At 32.8% G+C, this 19,233-nt stretch overlaps 1 protein-coding gene across 1 annotated transcript in view; it reads right to left on the reverse strand.

The window, feature by feature from the left end:
* LOC114330322 (probable methylcrotonoyl-CoA carboxylase beta chain, mitochondrial) overlaps positions 1-16,088 on the reverse strand; it is a 31,673-nt gene extending 15,585 nt beyond the window's left edge. The window contains exons 1-3 of the mRNA XM_028279644.2: positions 15,903-16,088; positions 11,727-11,977; positions 8,001-8,241 (exon numbers count right to left, since the gene is read on the reverse strand). Of these exons, the coding sequence (XP_028135445.2) occupies positions 8,001-8,241; positions 11,727-11,977; positions 15,903-16,016 (606 nt within the window). The 5' untranslated portion in view covers positions 16,017-16,088. The remainder of the gene's footprint in view (positions 1-8,000; positions 8,242-11,726; positions 11,978-15,902) is intronic.
* Between the last annotated feature and the right edge of the window lie 3,145 nt (positions 16,089-19,233).

Below are 19,233 nucleotides of genomic sequence, written 5' to 3' on the forward strand. Positions count from 1 at the left end.
ATCCTTGTTTTTTAGGATTGAGCCAAGATGACACTCGAATTAACAAGTCCAAATTGCCGACAAACATCAGTAATTTTTCGACCACTTTCAAATGTTCTTATAACACGCACTTTATCTTTAATAGGCAAAACCTTCCTTTTAGTAATACTACAACTTGTCATAATAAAAAATAAAAAGCTAATTACTAAATTAAAATCTGAAACAGAAAAATTTGACTTTTAGGACGGTACTGACAAATGAGAAATCATAGAACTGTTAAGGTCACATAACTGTACACAGAAGGGATGATTTAACTTTCTCACATTCTTGGAAGGAGCAATGTCGCAAAGTCGGAAACACATTGCACTTATATTCTTCATAAAATAAAAATATGACAACCTACTGTAAAATTTTATGACGCTATAGACGAGTGTTACTTTATTTTAAGCCGCTAAAACCGGGTTTTTAATAATGTTATTGAATAGTTTTTGGCCGGACCTATTAAAAATTGACGTTACAACCGAGATGACGTAATTACCGAGGCCGTAATATCCAAGTTCCACTGTATTTAATATTTTCCAAAGAAAACTAGATTTCTGAAAAAAATTAAATAACGCCTCCCAGCTGGCTTATTACTTATTAGGATGGTTCAAAATTATCACGCTTACATTGAAGAAAAAGATCTGTCTTCAACAAGACCCAGTTTTCAAAATTTGATTTAGCAGAACCGGACTTACAGCCATTTTTTCATAACAAGGTTCCCACTCACCCCCACCTCTTATTTGCAAAGGTAGAGTTAAACTTGTTAAATCAAATATGCGCAGAATTTGATGAAGAATACAATAATCGGATTTCCAGTGCCCCTTCATTAGGAAAATTTTGTAAAATTTAGATTTTTTTATTTTTGATATTCAATTACGCCCTCTAGCGGTGGACCCACAATTATGAAAATAATTTCCAGGCTTTTCCTGAGGCAACTTTTGTTATAAAATTTTTTATTTCAAAGCTCTACTATAAACGGTTCCTGAGATATGGCCGAGAGCCATTCTTATTGGGACACCCGGTACATACTGAGAAATAATAAGTACCAATATGCTCAACTTATAATGAAAGGAAAGATCGAGGGAAAGAGAGGACTAGGAAGGAAAAGACTATCGTGGCTCAGAATCATCCGACAATGGACAGGGCTAAATTTTGAACAGCTGAAGACAGTGAAGAGTTTGCAATTGTAGTACCTAGCCAACCTCCATTGAGGAGACGGAACTTTAAGAAGAAGCTTAAATTTACTGTTTGGTTTCATTTCGATTCAGAGCCAATCATGTAGCCCCTCTGATGAGGTCTTCTTCTTCTTCTACGGCAATACAGCCCAAATTGAGCCTTGGCCTCCTTTATTTTTTGCCTCCACCCTTGCTTGTCTGTGACTGCTCTTCTCCATACATGGACTCCTAAAAGGGTTTGTGCGTCGCTGTTTACTGTGTCTTCCCAGCGCTTTCTTGGCTTTCCAACCGGTCTCTTTCCCTGCATTCTAGCATTCAGTGCTCTTTTTGGTAGCCTATCCTCACCCATTCTTATCACATGTCCGGCCCATTGCAATCTTTGTATTCTAATGAAGTCTGACAGGGGTGCTTCCTTATAAAGTTGATAAAGTTCGTTGTTGTATCAACTTCTGAAGATTCCGTTTTCCCTCACAGGTCCTAGTATTCTCCTCAGTACTTTTCTTTCGAATGTGTCGATTTTGTTTTTGGATGTTTTCTTCAGGACCCAGACTTCACTGCCATAGCATGTTATTGGTCGAATTAAAGTTTTATAGATTCTCATCTTTTCATTTCGGTGGACACTTTCAGACCGAAATATATGGGAGAGGGCAAAATAAGCTCTGTTTGCCTGCGTTATTCTCTTCCGTATTTCTGCATCTTCTGATCAGTCGGCATATATTTCTACTCCCAGGTATGTAAACTTTCCAACCGTTTGAATGTCATCTTCATGTATAATGTTTTGTGGGACTATATTTCTTCTCGTCTGAGTCATTATTTTTATTTTTCTGTGTTAATTTTCAGACCTAGCATTTTTGTTTGTGTTTTTAACTCTGCGTATGTTTCCTGTGCTCCTGTTGATGTTCTACTCATAATATTAATATCATCGGCATAAGCGGCCAGTTGGTCAGTAGGTTTTCTCGTCCAGTTTGCATTTGCCTAATAGCCTAATAAAATAAAAAAAGTCAACATGTAAATTCGTACAGGTTAAAACAAATCTTATATCAAAGTTTAGGTGGGTACAAAAGATATTTTCAAGAAAGTATCCAAATCATACAAGGGGATCATTGTTTAAATAATTAAAAAGGGGTCATTTTTGCAAAAAAAATATTTTTTAACTGTGCTGAGGTAATTCACTTATTAATGAAGGTCTATGGGATTTTTTCTGCAAATTTGAAGGGTAAATCTTTCACATAAGACTTACTAAATTAAATTTGACCCCCCTATTTATTTAAATAATTGTATATAAAACTTTAAAAACAAATTTGCAAAAAAATATTTTTAGCGTTTTAAATAAGCACTATAAAATACCTTATTTTACAGAATAAGTTGCGCTATTTTACCAGTATTAAGCAAAAAAAATTGGTTGAAAAATATTTAACATTTTTTGAGATATTGAATTTGTTTATTAAATGTTACTCTATTTTCAATTGCAAAAACGCGGTTGTTGCCAAAGAAATTTTCACCTGCTTAAGATCTCATTATTTTTACTTTTACGTATATTTTCGATAAATGTATTGATAAATTCAAATTTCAATTAAACTCCCCCCTAAAATGGCATTTGAAAATTATTCAAATTTGTTTATAATTTGTTTTTTTTTAATAACGTCGCGGGGATTAAGTATTTTGAAATGCCATTTCGATAATTGGGTTCCTGGGAATTTTTTACTAATTAACAAAATTTTTTGTCGTTTTTTCTTTTTTTTTTTTTTTCTTGGAGTTATATTACTACGGGCCCTTTTAGGGTTAAATTTTATTAAGAATGTCGAATCTCTGAGTTGTAGATTCTAGACCTAAAAATATTAAGATTTAACTAAAATCTCTTAAATAAAATGTGGCTACTTACTAAGTTACAGGGTGTTTTATTTAAAAAATTATAAATTATTGTTACCAAGTACTTTAAAACTATTTAACGTATCCTTATCATACTTGGCAGAAAGTGTGGCTATTATACACCCTACTAAATTGTGATTAATAAACGTTTCTAGCTAGTGCCAGAGGCGTACGACAGGGGATAGTGAATGATTGACCCTTCCCAAATTCTACGCCACTGAGTGAATTACTATGTTAGCGATATTTTTCGATTCTCCAATACTTTGTATGTAAATAACTTTATTGGTATCGATAAAGTCATCAGTTTGAGAGAAATTGGAAGTTTAAAATGAATGAATGAATGAATCAAAATAACTATGCCGTTTCATTTTTAACGTCCAATATCTCGAAAACTAATGACTTAATCGGTACCAGTAAAGAGTATATTATTTACATAGAAAGTATTGGAGAATCGAAAACCTTCGCTAAAATAGTAATTCCCTCAGTGGCGTAGAATTTGGGAAGGGTCAACCATTAACTATCCACTGTCGTACGCCTCTGGTAGTAGATAGAAACTTTTATTTATCACAATTTAGTAGACTGTATAGTACCCACACTTTCTGCCAAGTATGATAAGGATACGTCAAATAGTTTGAAAGTACTTGGTAAAAATAATTTTTAAATTTTTAAATAAAACACCCTGTAACTCAGTAAGTAGCCACATTTTATTTAAGTGATTTTAGACGAATCTTAATATTTTTAGGTCCTTTACTTTTCCTTATCTTTATTAATGACATCACTAGTTTAAAAATCGATGGAAAAGTTTTTCTTTTTGCTGACGATACCAGTATCACTTGGAGCAACTCAAATATCGCAACTCTTCATGCTACTATAACTTCTGATCTACTCACAATAAAATCCTGGTCAGATTCTAATTTACTCTCTTTTAACGTAGATAAAACAGTCGCATTACCCTATAAAGGAACTCTTCAACCCTTACCTCTTCATAACAGCCAGATCAGTATCGTTGATTCTGTAAAGTTTCTTGGTATTTTTTTAGATAGCAACCTTAAATGGTCCCTTCATATCGATGTGTTAAGCAAGAAACTATCCTCAGCTTGCTTTGCAATAAGATCTGTCTCGAAGGAAATGGATTTAGCCTCTTCCAAAATAACATACTTTTCATTGTTCGAGTCCTATCTTCGATATGGTCTGCCTTTTTGGGGTTTTGGTACAGCTGCCCAATCCGATGTTATTTTTAAATTGCAAAAAAGAGCAATCAGATATCTGTTTGGCCTCAGAAGAACAACACATTGCAGAAGCTACTTTAAAGATCACAGAATTCTAACATTACCTTCTTTATATATTTTAGAAACTGTTTGCTTAATTCGTAAACATCTACATGTCTTTCCAGAAAGACCTAGACATGACTATTCCACCAGAAATTCTACTTTTGACATCTATTTACCGATCCCGTCCAGTGAGTTAGTAAAGAAATCTATATTATATTCTGCAAAAAAACTATACAACCATCTCCCTCTACAACATAAATCTGAACATCTTTCCCCAAGTTCCGTAAAATGACAAAAGCCTATTTATCTGAAAGACCATATTATTCAATAGCAGAGTTTCTTAACCAATAACTAAGAAATTACAGTATTCTTATGTATAAGTAGAATCTTAATCTATATTTGAGTGTCATATGCAGCAGCATAACTTATTAAATCACTTATTAAATTTCTTAAGGTAGATTACGCAATTTGCAATTTTTTTTTAATTTTGCAATAGATTGTTACTGATTTTTATTTGACTTTATTATGTTTTATTTATATTGACGATTTGTATAATTTTAGTAAATTGTATTTGTTATTGTTTTTATTTATGATTCTTGTAAGCTTTGTCTATAAAATTGTTAAATTTTTCATGACAATAAAGCATATTTCTATTCTATTCTATTCTAATCTACAACTTAGAGATTCGACATTCTTAATGAAACCTAACCCTAAAAGGGCCCTTAGTAATATAACTAAAAGAAAAACAAAAAAGAAGAGGAAAAAAAGACAAAAAATTTGTTAATTAGTGAAAAATTACCAGGAATCCAATTATTGAAACGGCGTTTCAAAATATTCAATCCCCGCGACGTTATTAAAAAAACAAATTATAAACAAATTTGAATAATTTTCAAATGCCATTTTAGGGGGAAGTTTAATTGAAATTTGAATTTATCAATACATTTGTCGAAAACATACATAAAAATAAAAATAATAAGATTTAATACAGGTGAATTTTTCTTTGACAACAACCGCGTTTTTGCAATTGAAAATAGAGTAACATTTAATAAACAAATTCAATATCTCAAAAATATTAAATATTATTGGACCATTTTTTTTTTGTTTAATACTGATAACATAGCGCAACTTCTCCTGTAAAATAAGATATGTCATAGTGCTTATCTAAAACGCTAAAAATATTTTTTTGCAAATTTGTTTTTAAAGTTTTATGTATAATTATTTAAATAAATAGGGGGTCAAATTTAATTTAGTAAGTCTTATGTGAAATATTTACCCTTCAACTTTGCGGAAAATAATCCTATAGACCTTTATTAGTAATTGAATGACCTCAGCAGTTAAAAAAGTAATTTTTTTTGCAAAAATGACCCCTTTTTAATTATTTAAACAATGATCCCCTTATATGATTTTGATAATTTCTTGAAAATATCTTTTGTACCCACCTAAACTTTGATATAAAATGTGTGTCAACCTGTACGAATTTACATTTTGATTTACATGTAGTGTAATTTTATTTTACTAGACTATAACCGCATACTCCAGTGCCAGGTTAAACAATGTTGGGGCCAGCCCATCTCCCTGCTTTAGTCCCTGCGAAATTTTGAAAAAGTCTGTCCGGTGGTTTTGTATTCGTACACATGCCTGAGTTTCATCCATTGTGGCTTTAATGAGTCTTATTAGCTTGTGTTTTATTGTCAATTTAGCCAATATATAGTATAGTTTGTTCCTTTTGACTGAGTCGTATGCCTGTTTGAAGTCTACAAACACGTTGTGAACATCAATATCGTGTTCCCATGATTTGATCAAGATCTGTTTGACTGATATGAGGTCTGGGGAGACTGAAACGTACGTAAAGGGATGATTGATCAAATCTGAACAGAAATGAATCATTAGCTGTCTTTTATTTTCTCAGTTTACTCATATTGTTAGTACACGGAATAAACGGCGAATGGACGGAATGTGACTGAATATTGTAGAGTCCATTTCATCTCCTTTATTCGTCGTCTCCTTTACTTATAAATTGTGAAAGGCAGAGATTAAGGATGTACCCAGAAATTGGTTCCACGAAAGGTTTATGGATCTGGGACTTCTTATTTCGTTAATAAGTTAACCTATAGAGATATTTTACATTATGAAAGAATAATCAGTGTAGTCATAGAAATAAAAGGAAGAGATCTGGTCATAATAGGACTATATGCCCCCATCGATGACAGTAAAGGAGAAGAAAAGGATCAGTTCGAAGAAATTCTTCAAGAAACATTATAAAACGCAAAGAAATAAATTATATTGATGAAAGACCTTATTGCAAGTTTGGAGATGGAGGGAGTAAAAACTCCCTAAAAAGATCTACAAATCATTTATAGAAGTGCAGTGGAATATAATAATAATAATAATAATGGAGTTTATTTGTAGCAAATAAATTGTTCATATAAAATAAACTCAGTTCCTCACTGAAGTTGTATGTACAACTTGTGCGTGAGGGTTAAATTTTGATTATAAAACAACACTAAATAATTTTAAAATTTACAAAAAGGAATCAAAAATAGTCTTTTTGCTCATCCGTCTTTAAATTTTGGCTCATCTTCTCACTGATTCAGTTACTTTTGGAATAATAAATAATTTGGAATAACCAACATGAATGGAAATTGGGCATCTGACAACGTCGAAAGAGGTTCTAAACTGATTGTAGACGTTCTAAACTTATCGAGAGAGCCCTTTTTTAATTGGGTAAGACATATTATTATAATTATCTTTAATATCTGTTTCATTTATATATTTCTTATTTCTTCAGGGTCCTAATTTCCCAAAACATAGATGCCATAACGTCACGTAAGTGACGTACTTAAAGAAGAGTTTGGTTAAAACTGTACCTACAATATTACATGTGTCATTCTCAACGTTCCCAAAACATACCAAGACGTCACAAGTAAAGACTTACTTAGTCAAGAGTTTGGTCTCTCTCTTCAATCCTGACCCCCCGGAAGGACTGTAGTGGTCGACATGATGTCGTGTATTGTCCGTTTTAAAAGATCTCTGTCTCTGGTCTTTTCGTTTACCTCATGCATAGGTCTTTTGCATATTCCTGTAATTTGATCGATCCATCCATCTTGTTGAGGAACTTCCTCATGATCTTTGGCCTTCCACCTTTCCTTGTATAATGAGTCTTTCCATGTTTTCTGTATTTGCTCTCATAACATGTCCAAAGTATTTTAATTGTTGGAGATGGACTTTACTTAAGAGTCGTGGGCTGACTTTTAGCTCTCTTAAAATTCAATTATTTGTCCTATGGTCGGTCCAAGGAATTCGTAGCATTCTTCTTTCCGATTTTCTCAGGGTGCAAGATTCACATCCGTAGGTCAGTATTGGGAATATTAAGCAGTTGATTAACCTCATCTTTAACGCTCTTGAAATTTGACACTCCTTCCATATTGTGGTCATTTTTGCTGTGGCAACTTTTGCTAGATCACATCTACGTTTTACTTCTTCCTGTAGTGACCCTGTGTTTGTGATTAATGATCCCAGATATAATATGAGCTCACAACCTCAAACCGGTCAATTTTGGCTATGTGCAGATTATTGTTATGTACTCTATCCACTATCATGATCTTTGTCTTTGATAAGAGACCAAGAGATAACCAAGAGTTTGGTAAAAACTGTAAAATATTACCTGTGCGATATTTTTAGAAGACATATTAGCTTGATTAAAAAATATCCTTCCGAAGTGGTCTCTATCTGGAAAAACCTCAGATTGATGCGGCAAATTAGCACCCCCACTATCGACTAAATACAAACAAGGTAAATTGTTTTGATCTGCGATTTCTTGGGCCCGAAGGTGTTTTTTAACAGTCATGGGGTAGTACGTGCCTCCTTTCACTGTAGCATCGTTAGCTACTATCATACAGTCTCGCCTAGAAAATGAAGATTTAGTTATTAAAATTTATATAAAAAGTAATACTTAATGATTCATATTTTAAAAACTATTGAAATAAGTAATCTGTGGATGTGGTTGACATTTTATTATCTTGTTTTTTTGAAGTCGTCCTTTGAAGTCGTGTTTCCTTTCAGATATATCTTACTCCAAGAAGCTGCAGCCCAAGATGGCTGCACCACTACCTTGATCTATATAACCACCTATCTTCCTCCAAGCATATTGATCTTCATTTACTTTGCGCCCTCTTGTATGTAGTGTGCACTTCCGTCTTTTTAACATCCTGTTACCATTATATTCTTTTTCTTGTGGTGCTGTCTCCTTTAGCGGAGGTTATTAGCGACTACACTGGCAAATCTGTCTCTGTCCAATGCGGCTCTAAACAAAGATGTTGAATCAAGGCCGGTCCAGTCTTTGATGATAGTTGCCATGAAATCTGTTGCCTCTCGGGAGCCATTTTTCCTTTAATCCAACCCTGGATGATCAGTTGAGCAAGGCGATACTTTTCGTTTCCCATTATGTGTCCCAGGTATCTAACATTTTTAACTTTGATGATCTTTAGAAGCTCCCTATCTGCACCCATTATTCTCAAAACCTTTTCTTTGGTGGTGTGGGTTGTCAAGGTATTTTCAAGATTGAAGGCTGCTAACTTATTCATCAGCGTTATGTTGAGTGCCAAGGCCTCCGTTCCATACAAAAGTATTGACCATGCATAGCAATGCAGTAGACGACATCTAAGGCTGATATTAATGCCACTGTTACAAAATAAGCTTTTCATTTCATTTATTATATTAAGTACAATGACTGTCATCTCCCGTTCTGAGACTCTGCTGGGCACCTCCGAACTGAGTAGGAGTAAGTACGCGCAGCCTATTTTGATATTTGTTCAGAAACCTTCTGAATTCTTTAGAGACTGCTACTATATACCATACTATACTATATACTTACATCTACAGATATCTATTCAATTCATCATCCTATTCATACTATTAGGAGACATTAACGATTGTTCTTAGAATATAAGATTAAAATCTTTGTATTTTCATAATATTAGATTTGCTAGCAGATTCCAGAATTGCGAACCATATGGCCAAATGAGTTTTGTTATTACGTTCTATATCAACAGCTTACCCGTTCCATAGCAGTACCACAAGAAAAAGAAGGGAACCCTTGGTTGCATTACTATTATTAAAGCTCGGATTATAGGCAAAATGCCTTTTGTGCCTATTTTGCCTATTATAATTGTTTTTTGCACTTTTTGCCTTTTTTCGTAAATTCCGCCTATTTGTGCCTTTTTTAAAATATCATGGTACTACCCATGATATTATTCTATTACTAAACCATTCTATAATAAAATTTTGGGTCAATAATAAAATATCAATGGTTTGTTTATATAACAGATTTCTAGGAAAATGTACCTGATCGAGACTTGAGGGTTAACTATTTGGAAATCCCTAAGCTTTATTAGTTTATTATCAGTTGTACAGTCGGTTACTGTATCAGAGTTTAGTCACAAATTGCTATATCCTAGTTTAGTTTTGTTGCGTATACGAAAAGCAAAGAACACGTTTTAAAACGTTTTAGACATTTGTGTGAAAAGATGACATCTAAATTAAAGCTATGGATCGCACCTTATTCGGAACTTTCTCTAGAAGGAGATGGGGCATTTTGTAAACCATGCGGCAAATCGGTAAGTTTTATTTTTTCTCTTTTTTTCTCGTCCCACAACATAACTAAATTCTAAAGCGGTTTTAGAATTCTAATTATTTTTTTTTAATTCTCAGATTTCAAGTAGAAAAAAGTACTTTATTGACCAGCATTGTGGAACCCCACTTCATAAACGTAATTTGAAAAAATTAAATTCCTCTAAGTTAGCCCAAATATCTCTGCGGGATAGTTTAAGCAGTTCAAAAAAAAAGGAGGAAGACGCATTTAAATTTGATTTATGCCAGATGATGATTGCATCCAACATTCCTCTATATAAAGTTAATAACCCTAGTTTTAAATGCTTTTTCGAAAAATATCTTAATAAATCCTTACCGGACGAGAGTACATTGAGAAAACATACTGTGGAAAAATGTTATGTGGAATGTATTTCAAAAATTAAGCGGGAGTTAGAGGGCAATTTTTTGTATATTATCGTGGATGAAACGACAGATGTATGCGGCAGGTAAATAGCTAATTTAATGATTGGAATTTTGAACGAAAACTTTGCGAGAAAACCTTATTTAGTTGCCGTTAAAGAATTGGAAAAAACAAACAATTTAACAATAAGTCGATTTATACAAGATAGTTTAACAAACCTCTTTTTACCCAACCCTATACCAGTGAATAAAATAGTTTTAATGTTTTCAGATGCTGCGGCATATATGTTAAAAGCTGCTGTTAATTTAAAGATTTTTTTATCCTAATTTAACTCATTGCACTTGTGTAGCCCACGGGGTAAATAGAATTGCTGAAGAAATAAGAAATCTGTTTCCGTTGGTAAATAATTTTATAAATTTTATGAAAAAAGTTTTTGTAAAGGCTCCGTTGAGGGTGCAAATATATAAAGAAAGACTTCCCGGTGTCCCTTTGCCACCTAAACCAGTAATTACAAGGTGGGCAACCTGGCTCGAAGCAGTTTTTTTTTACTTTAAACACTGCAATGAACTAGAATTAGTTATGTCAGAATTTGATGATGATATTTCCGAAGCCATTCGAGAAGCAAAAAAAATATTAAAAAATCCCAAATTGAAACAGGAACTCGCTTATATCAATGACAATTATAAATTAATAGTTACCACAATTACCTTATTAGAAAAACAAGAGATAAATTTATGTGAGTCAGTAAAATTAATAGATAATTTTAAAGACGAAAATTAAATCGGCACCTGGAAGTAACGGTCAATTAATTTTAAAAAAAATGAAATATGTTTTCGACAAGAATGAAGGTTTTTCGTTTTTATCTAATGTTGCTAAAGTTTTGAATGGGACATTTTCCGAGGAATTACAAATTATGCCAGATTTATTATCCGCTCTGAAATATGCTCCAATTACATCTGTCGATGTCGAACGTTCGTTTTCAATGTACAAATTAATTTTAAGTGATCGAAGACATAGTTTTAAGACCGAAAATATTGAAAAACATTTAGTTGTTTCTATTAATGATAAAATTTTAAGTGGTTACAATGTTTAATTATTAATTAACAGTTATTTAGTTACTAGTTTATTTATACTAATGTTATGATTATGATGTGTAAATATACCTGCCTTAAGTTAATATTACGGTAATTCACTTTGTACACTAAATAAGAAGTTATATTCCTTTATTGCCTATATTTTGCCTAAATGTTAATATTCCTGCCTTTTTTAATAAAAATCTTTGCCTATATAGGCGCCTTTTTCTTCAATTTTTGTTGCCTATAAATCCGAGCTTTAACTATTAGGTATACCTAATTATTAACAAATTGTTAACATTCTTACCCATGAATTTTTCCTATCCCAGTCACAACCCCAGCTGAGTTAATATTTCCTTCGTACATATTATTTGCAGCTAGAGCAGATAGTTCCAAAAAGGCAGTATTTTGGTCCAACAACAATTTTATTCGGTCTCTAACAAATAGTTTGCCTTTACCAGTATGTTTTTCGACATATTTTTTACCTCCTCCTTGTAATACATCACTGGTTTTCTTCCTGAGGGTTTCAACTAGTTGGACCATACGCTCACGATTTTCCTACAATCAAGAATTGTATTTTGCAAACTTTCTTATACTTAGAATACGTATAGCGAACGCCAGAGCTGCATTCTTTAAGATAAAGAAATTTTTATGTGGAAACAACATTACTTTGAATCTTAAAATTAGATTAGTGAGATGTTATGTGTTCTCTACTCTTTTGTACGGTGTCGAAGGTTGGACTTTAACAGATACTCTTCTCAAGAAATTGGAAGTCTTTGAAATCTGGGTATACCTATACCATACCGGAGAATCCTACGAATAAGTTGGTTGGATAGAGTTCGTAACGAAGTTGCTTTCCACCGAATGGGAAAAGTCACGGAAGTCGTCAGAACTTGAATATTTTGGCCATGTTATGCGACACCGAGAGAGATATAATATACTCCATTTAATAATACAAGGCAAGGTAGACGGAAGAAGAGGGCCAGGTCGGAGAAGAACGTCATGGCTTAAAAACCTGAGAGAATGGTTTAACAGATCATTTGCATCCCTTTTCAGAGCTGCCGTCAACAAAATTACTATAGCCAATTCTATAGACAGAAGAATTCTGAAAATATCGTGGACAGAACACGTCACAAACAAAGAGAAAGACGAATAAAGAAATGGAAATATTAAATACCATCAAAACAAGAAAATTGGACAGAGAAAGATTCAAGAAAAAAGAGGCATATGGAACATAAGAAGCAATGGTAATGATATTCATCATAATATGTCATATGAACTTTTCAGAGCAGCCGTCTCTAAAGTCCGAATAGTTATGATGATTGCCGACCTCCGTCGTGGAGATGGCACTTAAAAAAGAAGAAGAAACTCTCTTATAAATGATGGATTCGACCGTTACTTAATGGTAGTTCATTTTATCTAACAATAAAACACTCAAAACTTTTGTTTTCAACAATTCCACAATTTTTTATAATTTATAATCACTACAGTTGTTTGGACAGAGTCATGTTCTCAAGTGATGTATTTTACTATGGGTCTACACTTTATAGTCTTTAAATGAATAAGTTGAGGAGGAGAGGGCTGTTTTTCTCAAGTTTGTCATTTATTAATTTATTAATGTATTTTTTAATTTATTAATTTTCATAGATTCTAATAAAAGTAGCTTCATCCTTTATTTTGAATACGAAGAATTTGGTTGGTATACAGCGTACTATATACCATGGAGTCGAATCATGGACGTTAAATCTAGAGACAATAAGACTACTTGACGCCTTTAAAATGTGGACCTTTTAATGACCGATTTCAAATTCTCCATTTTCAAAATAAATAGCAGTTAAGTAAAAATAACAGTAAAAATACATCACTTAAGAAAAGCACTCTGCCAAAACAGCTGTAATGATAATAAATTATAAAAAAATTAATGGAAGGGTTGAAAAGAAAAGTTTTCAATGTTTTATTCTTAGATGATTATTTTTTTAAAACGGAATAAGTAGTTCCCGAAAGTTACCTGTATACCATCTATTTAAGTACATAACTTTAAACGTGAAGTAAAAACTTCCTTGTGTAATTGGTATAAAATTTAATGAAGAATTAAAAATTTTAAAAAATGCAAAAGAAGTCCATTGATTGTTCAGAACGTTTTCGGACTTATCAGTCAATCTTCAGTGAACTCATTGTCTTTGCTATACAGGGTGTAACAAAAATGCAGGTCATAAATTAAATCACATATTCTGGGACCAAAAATAGTTCGATTGAACGTAACTTACCTTAATACAAATGTGCACATAAAAACAGTTACAGCCCTTTGAAGTTACAAAATGAAAATCGATTTTTTCCAATACATATATCGAAAACTATTACAGATTTTTTATTGAAAATGGATGTAGGATATTCTTATGGTAGGAATATCTCAAAAAAATAATAACACTGAAATTTTTACACCACATAAAAATGTTATGGGGGTTTTGTTCCCTTAAACCCCCCAAAGTTTTGTGTACGTTCCAATTAAATTACTACTGTGGTACCATTAGTTAAACACAACGTTTTTAAAACTTTTTGTCTCTTAGGATTTTTTTGATAAACCAATTTTTATCGAGTTGCGGCTTCTTTTTTAATATGTTTACATAAAAATTTTATGGGGGTTTTGTTTCCTTAAATGCCCCAAATGTTTGTGTACGTTCCAATTAAATTATTATTGTGGTACCATTAATTAAACACAATGTTTTTAAAACTTTCTTGCCTCTTATTATTTTTTCGATAAACGATTTTTTATCGAGATATTAATATGTTTCAAAATATACCTAAAAAATGTAAATTCACAATAATTTTTCATATTATTATTACGAGGTCTCTAATAGGTCTGGATCCCGCGTATGAAAAAAAAAGTTGATTAATAGCAAGCTGAAAATATGTCAATAGCTTAAGGGTGTCTAGTCGGACAAACTTTGATATATGGGAACACTGGAACAGGGGAAGTTTTAATTGTGGAACAGGTTAAAAATTTGAAACGTCAGACCACGAAAACGTCCCATGTATTTTGTCGGACAGAACTTTCAATTGATTTGTTACCCTTCATTAAACTCTCATGCAAAAATCAGACTGCTATTTGTCACCTGTCATTTGACATGTTCTACTTGTTCCATTCATTAAAATGCCCAGTTGGTGGTAAATAGCAGTCTGATTTTTGCAGGACAGTTTAATGAAAGGGTAACAAATTAATTGGAAGTTTTGTCCGACAAACTACATGGGACGTTTTTGTAGTCTGACGTTCCAAATTTTTAACCTGTTCCACAATTAAAACTTCCCCTGTTCCAGTGTCCCCATACATCAAAGTTTGTCCGACTAGACACCCTTAAGCTATTAAAAAATTTTCAGCTTGCTATTAATCAACTTTTTTTTCATACGCGGGATCCAGACGTATAATCTTACTTACCATGAATGTAAAGATTTGTGTTGGATTTTCCAAATGTTCAAAATATCTCGATAAAAACTGACTTATCGAAAAATTATAAAGAGACAAAAAAGTTTTAAAAATACTTTGTTCAACTAATGGATCACAATAAAAATTTAATTGAGCAAACACAAATATTTGGGGGGGGGGGGGTTTAGGGGAACAAAAACCCCATAAAATTTTAATGGGGTGCACAAATTTCACTTTTATTTTTTTTACAGATGTTCTTGACATAGTGATGCCACATGTCCATCTTCAAAAAAAAAATCTCTAATAGTTTTCAATATATTGGAAAAAATCGATTTTTATTTTGTAACTTTAAGGGGCTATAACTTTTTTTGTGTGCACATTTGTACTAAGGTAAGTTAGGTTCAATCAAACTATTTCTGTAACCAGAAGATGTGATTTAATGTATGGCCTGTAATTTTGTTACACCCTGTATAGCCACAAAACCAAACAGTGGTTGGATTAAATGTTCAATCTACATTATAAATATGTGAAAATAATGCGACTTAAAGTCGATGACAATGGATTCCTTCCAGAAACATGTGAGTAATCTACTTTAACATTATTAAACATCTATTTTGGACCACGTTAGTCTGCCAAATCTAACTTGGTCCAAAGTAGACATTTAATAATGTTAGTCGCATTATTTTCATATATTTATAATGTAGATTGAACATTTAATTCAACCACTGTTTGGTTTTGTGGCTATATAGCAAGGACAATGAGTTCACTGAAGATGGACTGATGAATCCGAAAACGTTCTGACAATCAATGTAATCCTTTTGGATTTTTTAGAATTTTTAATTCTTAATTAATTTTATGCCAATTACACAAGGGAGTTTTTACTTCACGTTTGAAGTTGATTATTTTTTTATTTAAGATATCCCTGGATTTAAACTTAAAATAACGCCACTGATTCTTACCTAATGCAATTCTCATTACACTAATGTTTTTGATTATTTCAAGGCTGCTAGTATAAAAACTTGTTAATTGAATCAATTTATTCAATTTTCAAATAAAACCTACCGTGAACTGTTGAGAATGGACATCTACGTTTGTTTTTAACACATTTGTCGACGATTTACAAACATTTTTGGTTAGGATAAAGTGTTTCAAAACTAATTTTGGTTTAGAAAACATCTTCACTCGATACAAACACAATTAAAAATGTTATAATAACCGTAGTAAAATTATACGATACCATTATTTACTAATCTTCTGACCTTAGTACCCAGCGTCGTAGTAGCCACTATTTTAAGTTGGGAGTGAAGTAATTTATTCTGTAGTTCAGTAAATTTTGAGATCCGGAGCAATGGTTATAAGTAAAGTAATTTTTCTGTCGTTTAAAAAAATATACTTTAAATTTAGAAAATACAGGTTTAGAGTAAGTCATGTGTTACTATGGTAGGGGAGCCCAAGCGGGGATTTTTGCAGTAACTCGAGCGCGTCAGATTATCATATGGGGAGAACCCTGGTACCCTGTGTGTAGATGTAAATACCTCTACCATATATTGGCTCTAAACACAGGGGAGTTTGTTAAGGGGGGGGGGGCGAAAAAAAAGGTATATCCTGAGAAAAACTCAAAATCGTCAGATTAAGATAAGGTAAGTTAAGTACATGCAAAACAGTGTATATTTCAAAAATCTGACGATTCGGGCGGGGCGTAAGGAAATGAGTGAGTCACAAAGTTTCACAATAAAAAGGCGAATGCGCTATAATCGGAAAAAACGATTATTGGAAATAAAAAATTAAATTAAAAATGAAAAGTCTCGACTAAAATGGAAAACTTTACTTGACTTTTTTTGGTTTTAGAACCTACTCTTCACAACCCAATAGGTCCCCAAAGCGCTCGAGTGACTGCACATTTAGCATACTTTCCTCCCCTATTACTATTTTTGACCGGGTTTCTTAGGTCTTTATCCGTCACTTCTTCTAGAAACCTATAATTCAGCGATTCTTCATTGGGTGATTATCATTTCACCACCGAACGTACTTTAAGTCTCTCCCTCATTTTAATATCAATTGATCTTCTTCTTCTTAAGGTCCCGTCTCCTCTCGAAGGTTGGCGAACTCTGCATGTTTACTTCTTCTTCAAGTGTCATCTCCATGACGGAGGTCAACAATCATCATAGCTATTCGGACTTTAGAGACGGATGCTCTGAAAAGTTCATTTGATGTATATCTGTCCCATTCTCTCAGGTTACGCAGCCACGATATTCTGAGTCTCCCTAAGCTTCTTTTTCCTTGAATCTTTCCCTGCGTAATCAATTCCCAGGCAACCAAGTGACGTCAATAACGTCGGGAAAACGTCAGCTTTTGGTTGAACATATACACACGTGTTTGAACATTACGTCGTAGAAACGTCTTTTGTAGGTGATTTTAAATACGTAAGGTTAATGACGTTAAAATACGTTTAAAAACACGTTTTCATTTCAGATAGCCTAAGTCTGACGTCACAAAATTGGGAGGAGCTTAAAGAGTTAGGTAATGCTTATGACTCCAAACAATTTTCATAAGAATTTTTTTTTATTGTTTACATGCTTTGTGTGGTAAAATAAGGCTTTTCATTTAGATATTTAGTTGAAGAAACGTGTTAATTAAGAGATTTTTATTCGTTTTTCTCAAGTGAGTTAGTTTAATGCAAAAGTTCTTCTTGATGAAAACTGAGAGTTTGAGGTTGGTTTTAATTTGTTTTGGTGTTTATTTTCTGTTAATGAACTAATTATGTGTTATTGAGTTTAATTAAATTAATTTGTTAATAAATTATTTAGGTATCAGTTTACATGTTGTTTCAGTTTTGATACACTAAGTATATATAAAAAGTGAAAATTCTATATACCTATGTTGCATTGAGAGTATTATAATTCTATACATTTTAGAGAGTCTTCCATTTGGTTTTACTCTTAGCGTATGGACTAAATTTAAAACAGTTAAATGAAAAATTGCAATACCAACAATGCCCATACGAATATTTATTGTATATTTTTAAAACCATAAAATGAAAAATAATCTAAAAAACGACATAAAAACTACGTTTTTGAAATCACGTAGGTTAAAACATGATAAAAATGACGTCAATTTTGGTGATACAAATTCACGTGACTTTCGACGTCGAAAAAACGTGATAAACTGACGTGGCTTGGTGATAATTGTGACGTCTTTTCAACGTTTTGTAAACGTTATTTGGTTGCCTGGGTTGGAGCAAGTTGTATCTCTCTCCACGTGTAATATGTCCGAGATATTCTAATTTTCTTGTTTTGATGGTATTTAAGATTTCCATTTCTTCATTCATCTTTCTCAGAACCTCTTTGTTTGTGACGTGTTAGGTCCACGATATTTTCAAAATTCTTCTGTACAACCACAGCTGGAGTGATTTTATTCATGGTTTTTCTATTGATGCTGCATTTAAGGTCCAAGCTGCCATTCCATAAAACAGAATCGAGAAAACGTAGCACCTAGCCAACCTAACTTTTACTTCCAACGTCAAATCTCTTGTGCAGAGCATTTTTTCATTGTGTTAAAATTTGCTCTAGCCTTTTCTATCCTGATTTTGATTTCCTGGAAGTAATCTGTGGAGTTACCTAATCATTGTTCCGAGATAAGCATATTGGTCTACTCGTTCGACATTGGTTCCGTTTATGAAGAGATTCTCGTTATTTCTTTGAGTTTTCGATATTCTCATCAATTTTGTCTTCTTGACGTTCATTGTTAGACCGTATTCTTGTCCAAACTCAGCTATTCTGGTCACCAGCCTCTGAAGATCCTCAATATTTTCGACTAGAATGATAGTGTCATCCGCATATCTAATGTTGTTAATCCATTTATTTTATTCCAGCTGTTTCACACTCAAGAGCTTTTTTCAAGATCTCTTCCGAGTTGGCATTAAAAAGAATTGGCGACAACACGCATCCATGTACCTCACGGAATACGTTACTCTAAAAAGCTGGTTAGACGAGCAAATAAACCACTCTCTGAGATTGACCAGCCATGACATTCGTCGCATTTCAACGCTAGGTACTATATCCTAAAATCCTTCCCTGTATTATATTCTGCAGAAGTTGATATTTTGTTCTTCTCATCACGTCGCCGAGGTATTGTATTTTCGTATCATAATTTCATTATTCAGTTCTGTTTCTTTTGAAAGTCTTTTGCAAAACTTCTTGTTTTTTTGTATACCTATGTAGTGCTATATTATGTTGTCTGTTGGTATATGTGTTTAGAGAAGTATCTAAATGGGAGAAGGATGGACTGAGAGATGGGTAAAATTATATACCTTTCGAAATATAATTTGCTATTAAATATCCAATCCAAGCAACCAACGCCTTGAATTTCAACGCCTTTGAAAACCAATTCAACT

This window comes from Diabrotica virgifera, chromosome 6 (genome assembly GCF_917563875.1).
Source record: "Diabrotica virgifera virgifera chromosome 6, PGI_DIABVI_V3a".
Classification (NCBI taxonomy): Eukaryota; Metazoa; Arthropoda; class Insecta; order Coleoptera; family Chrysomelidae; genus Diabrotica; species Diabrotica virgifera.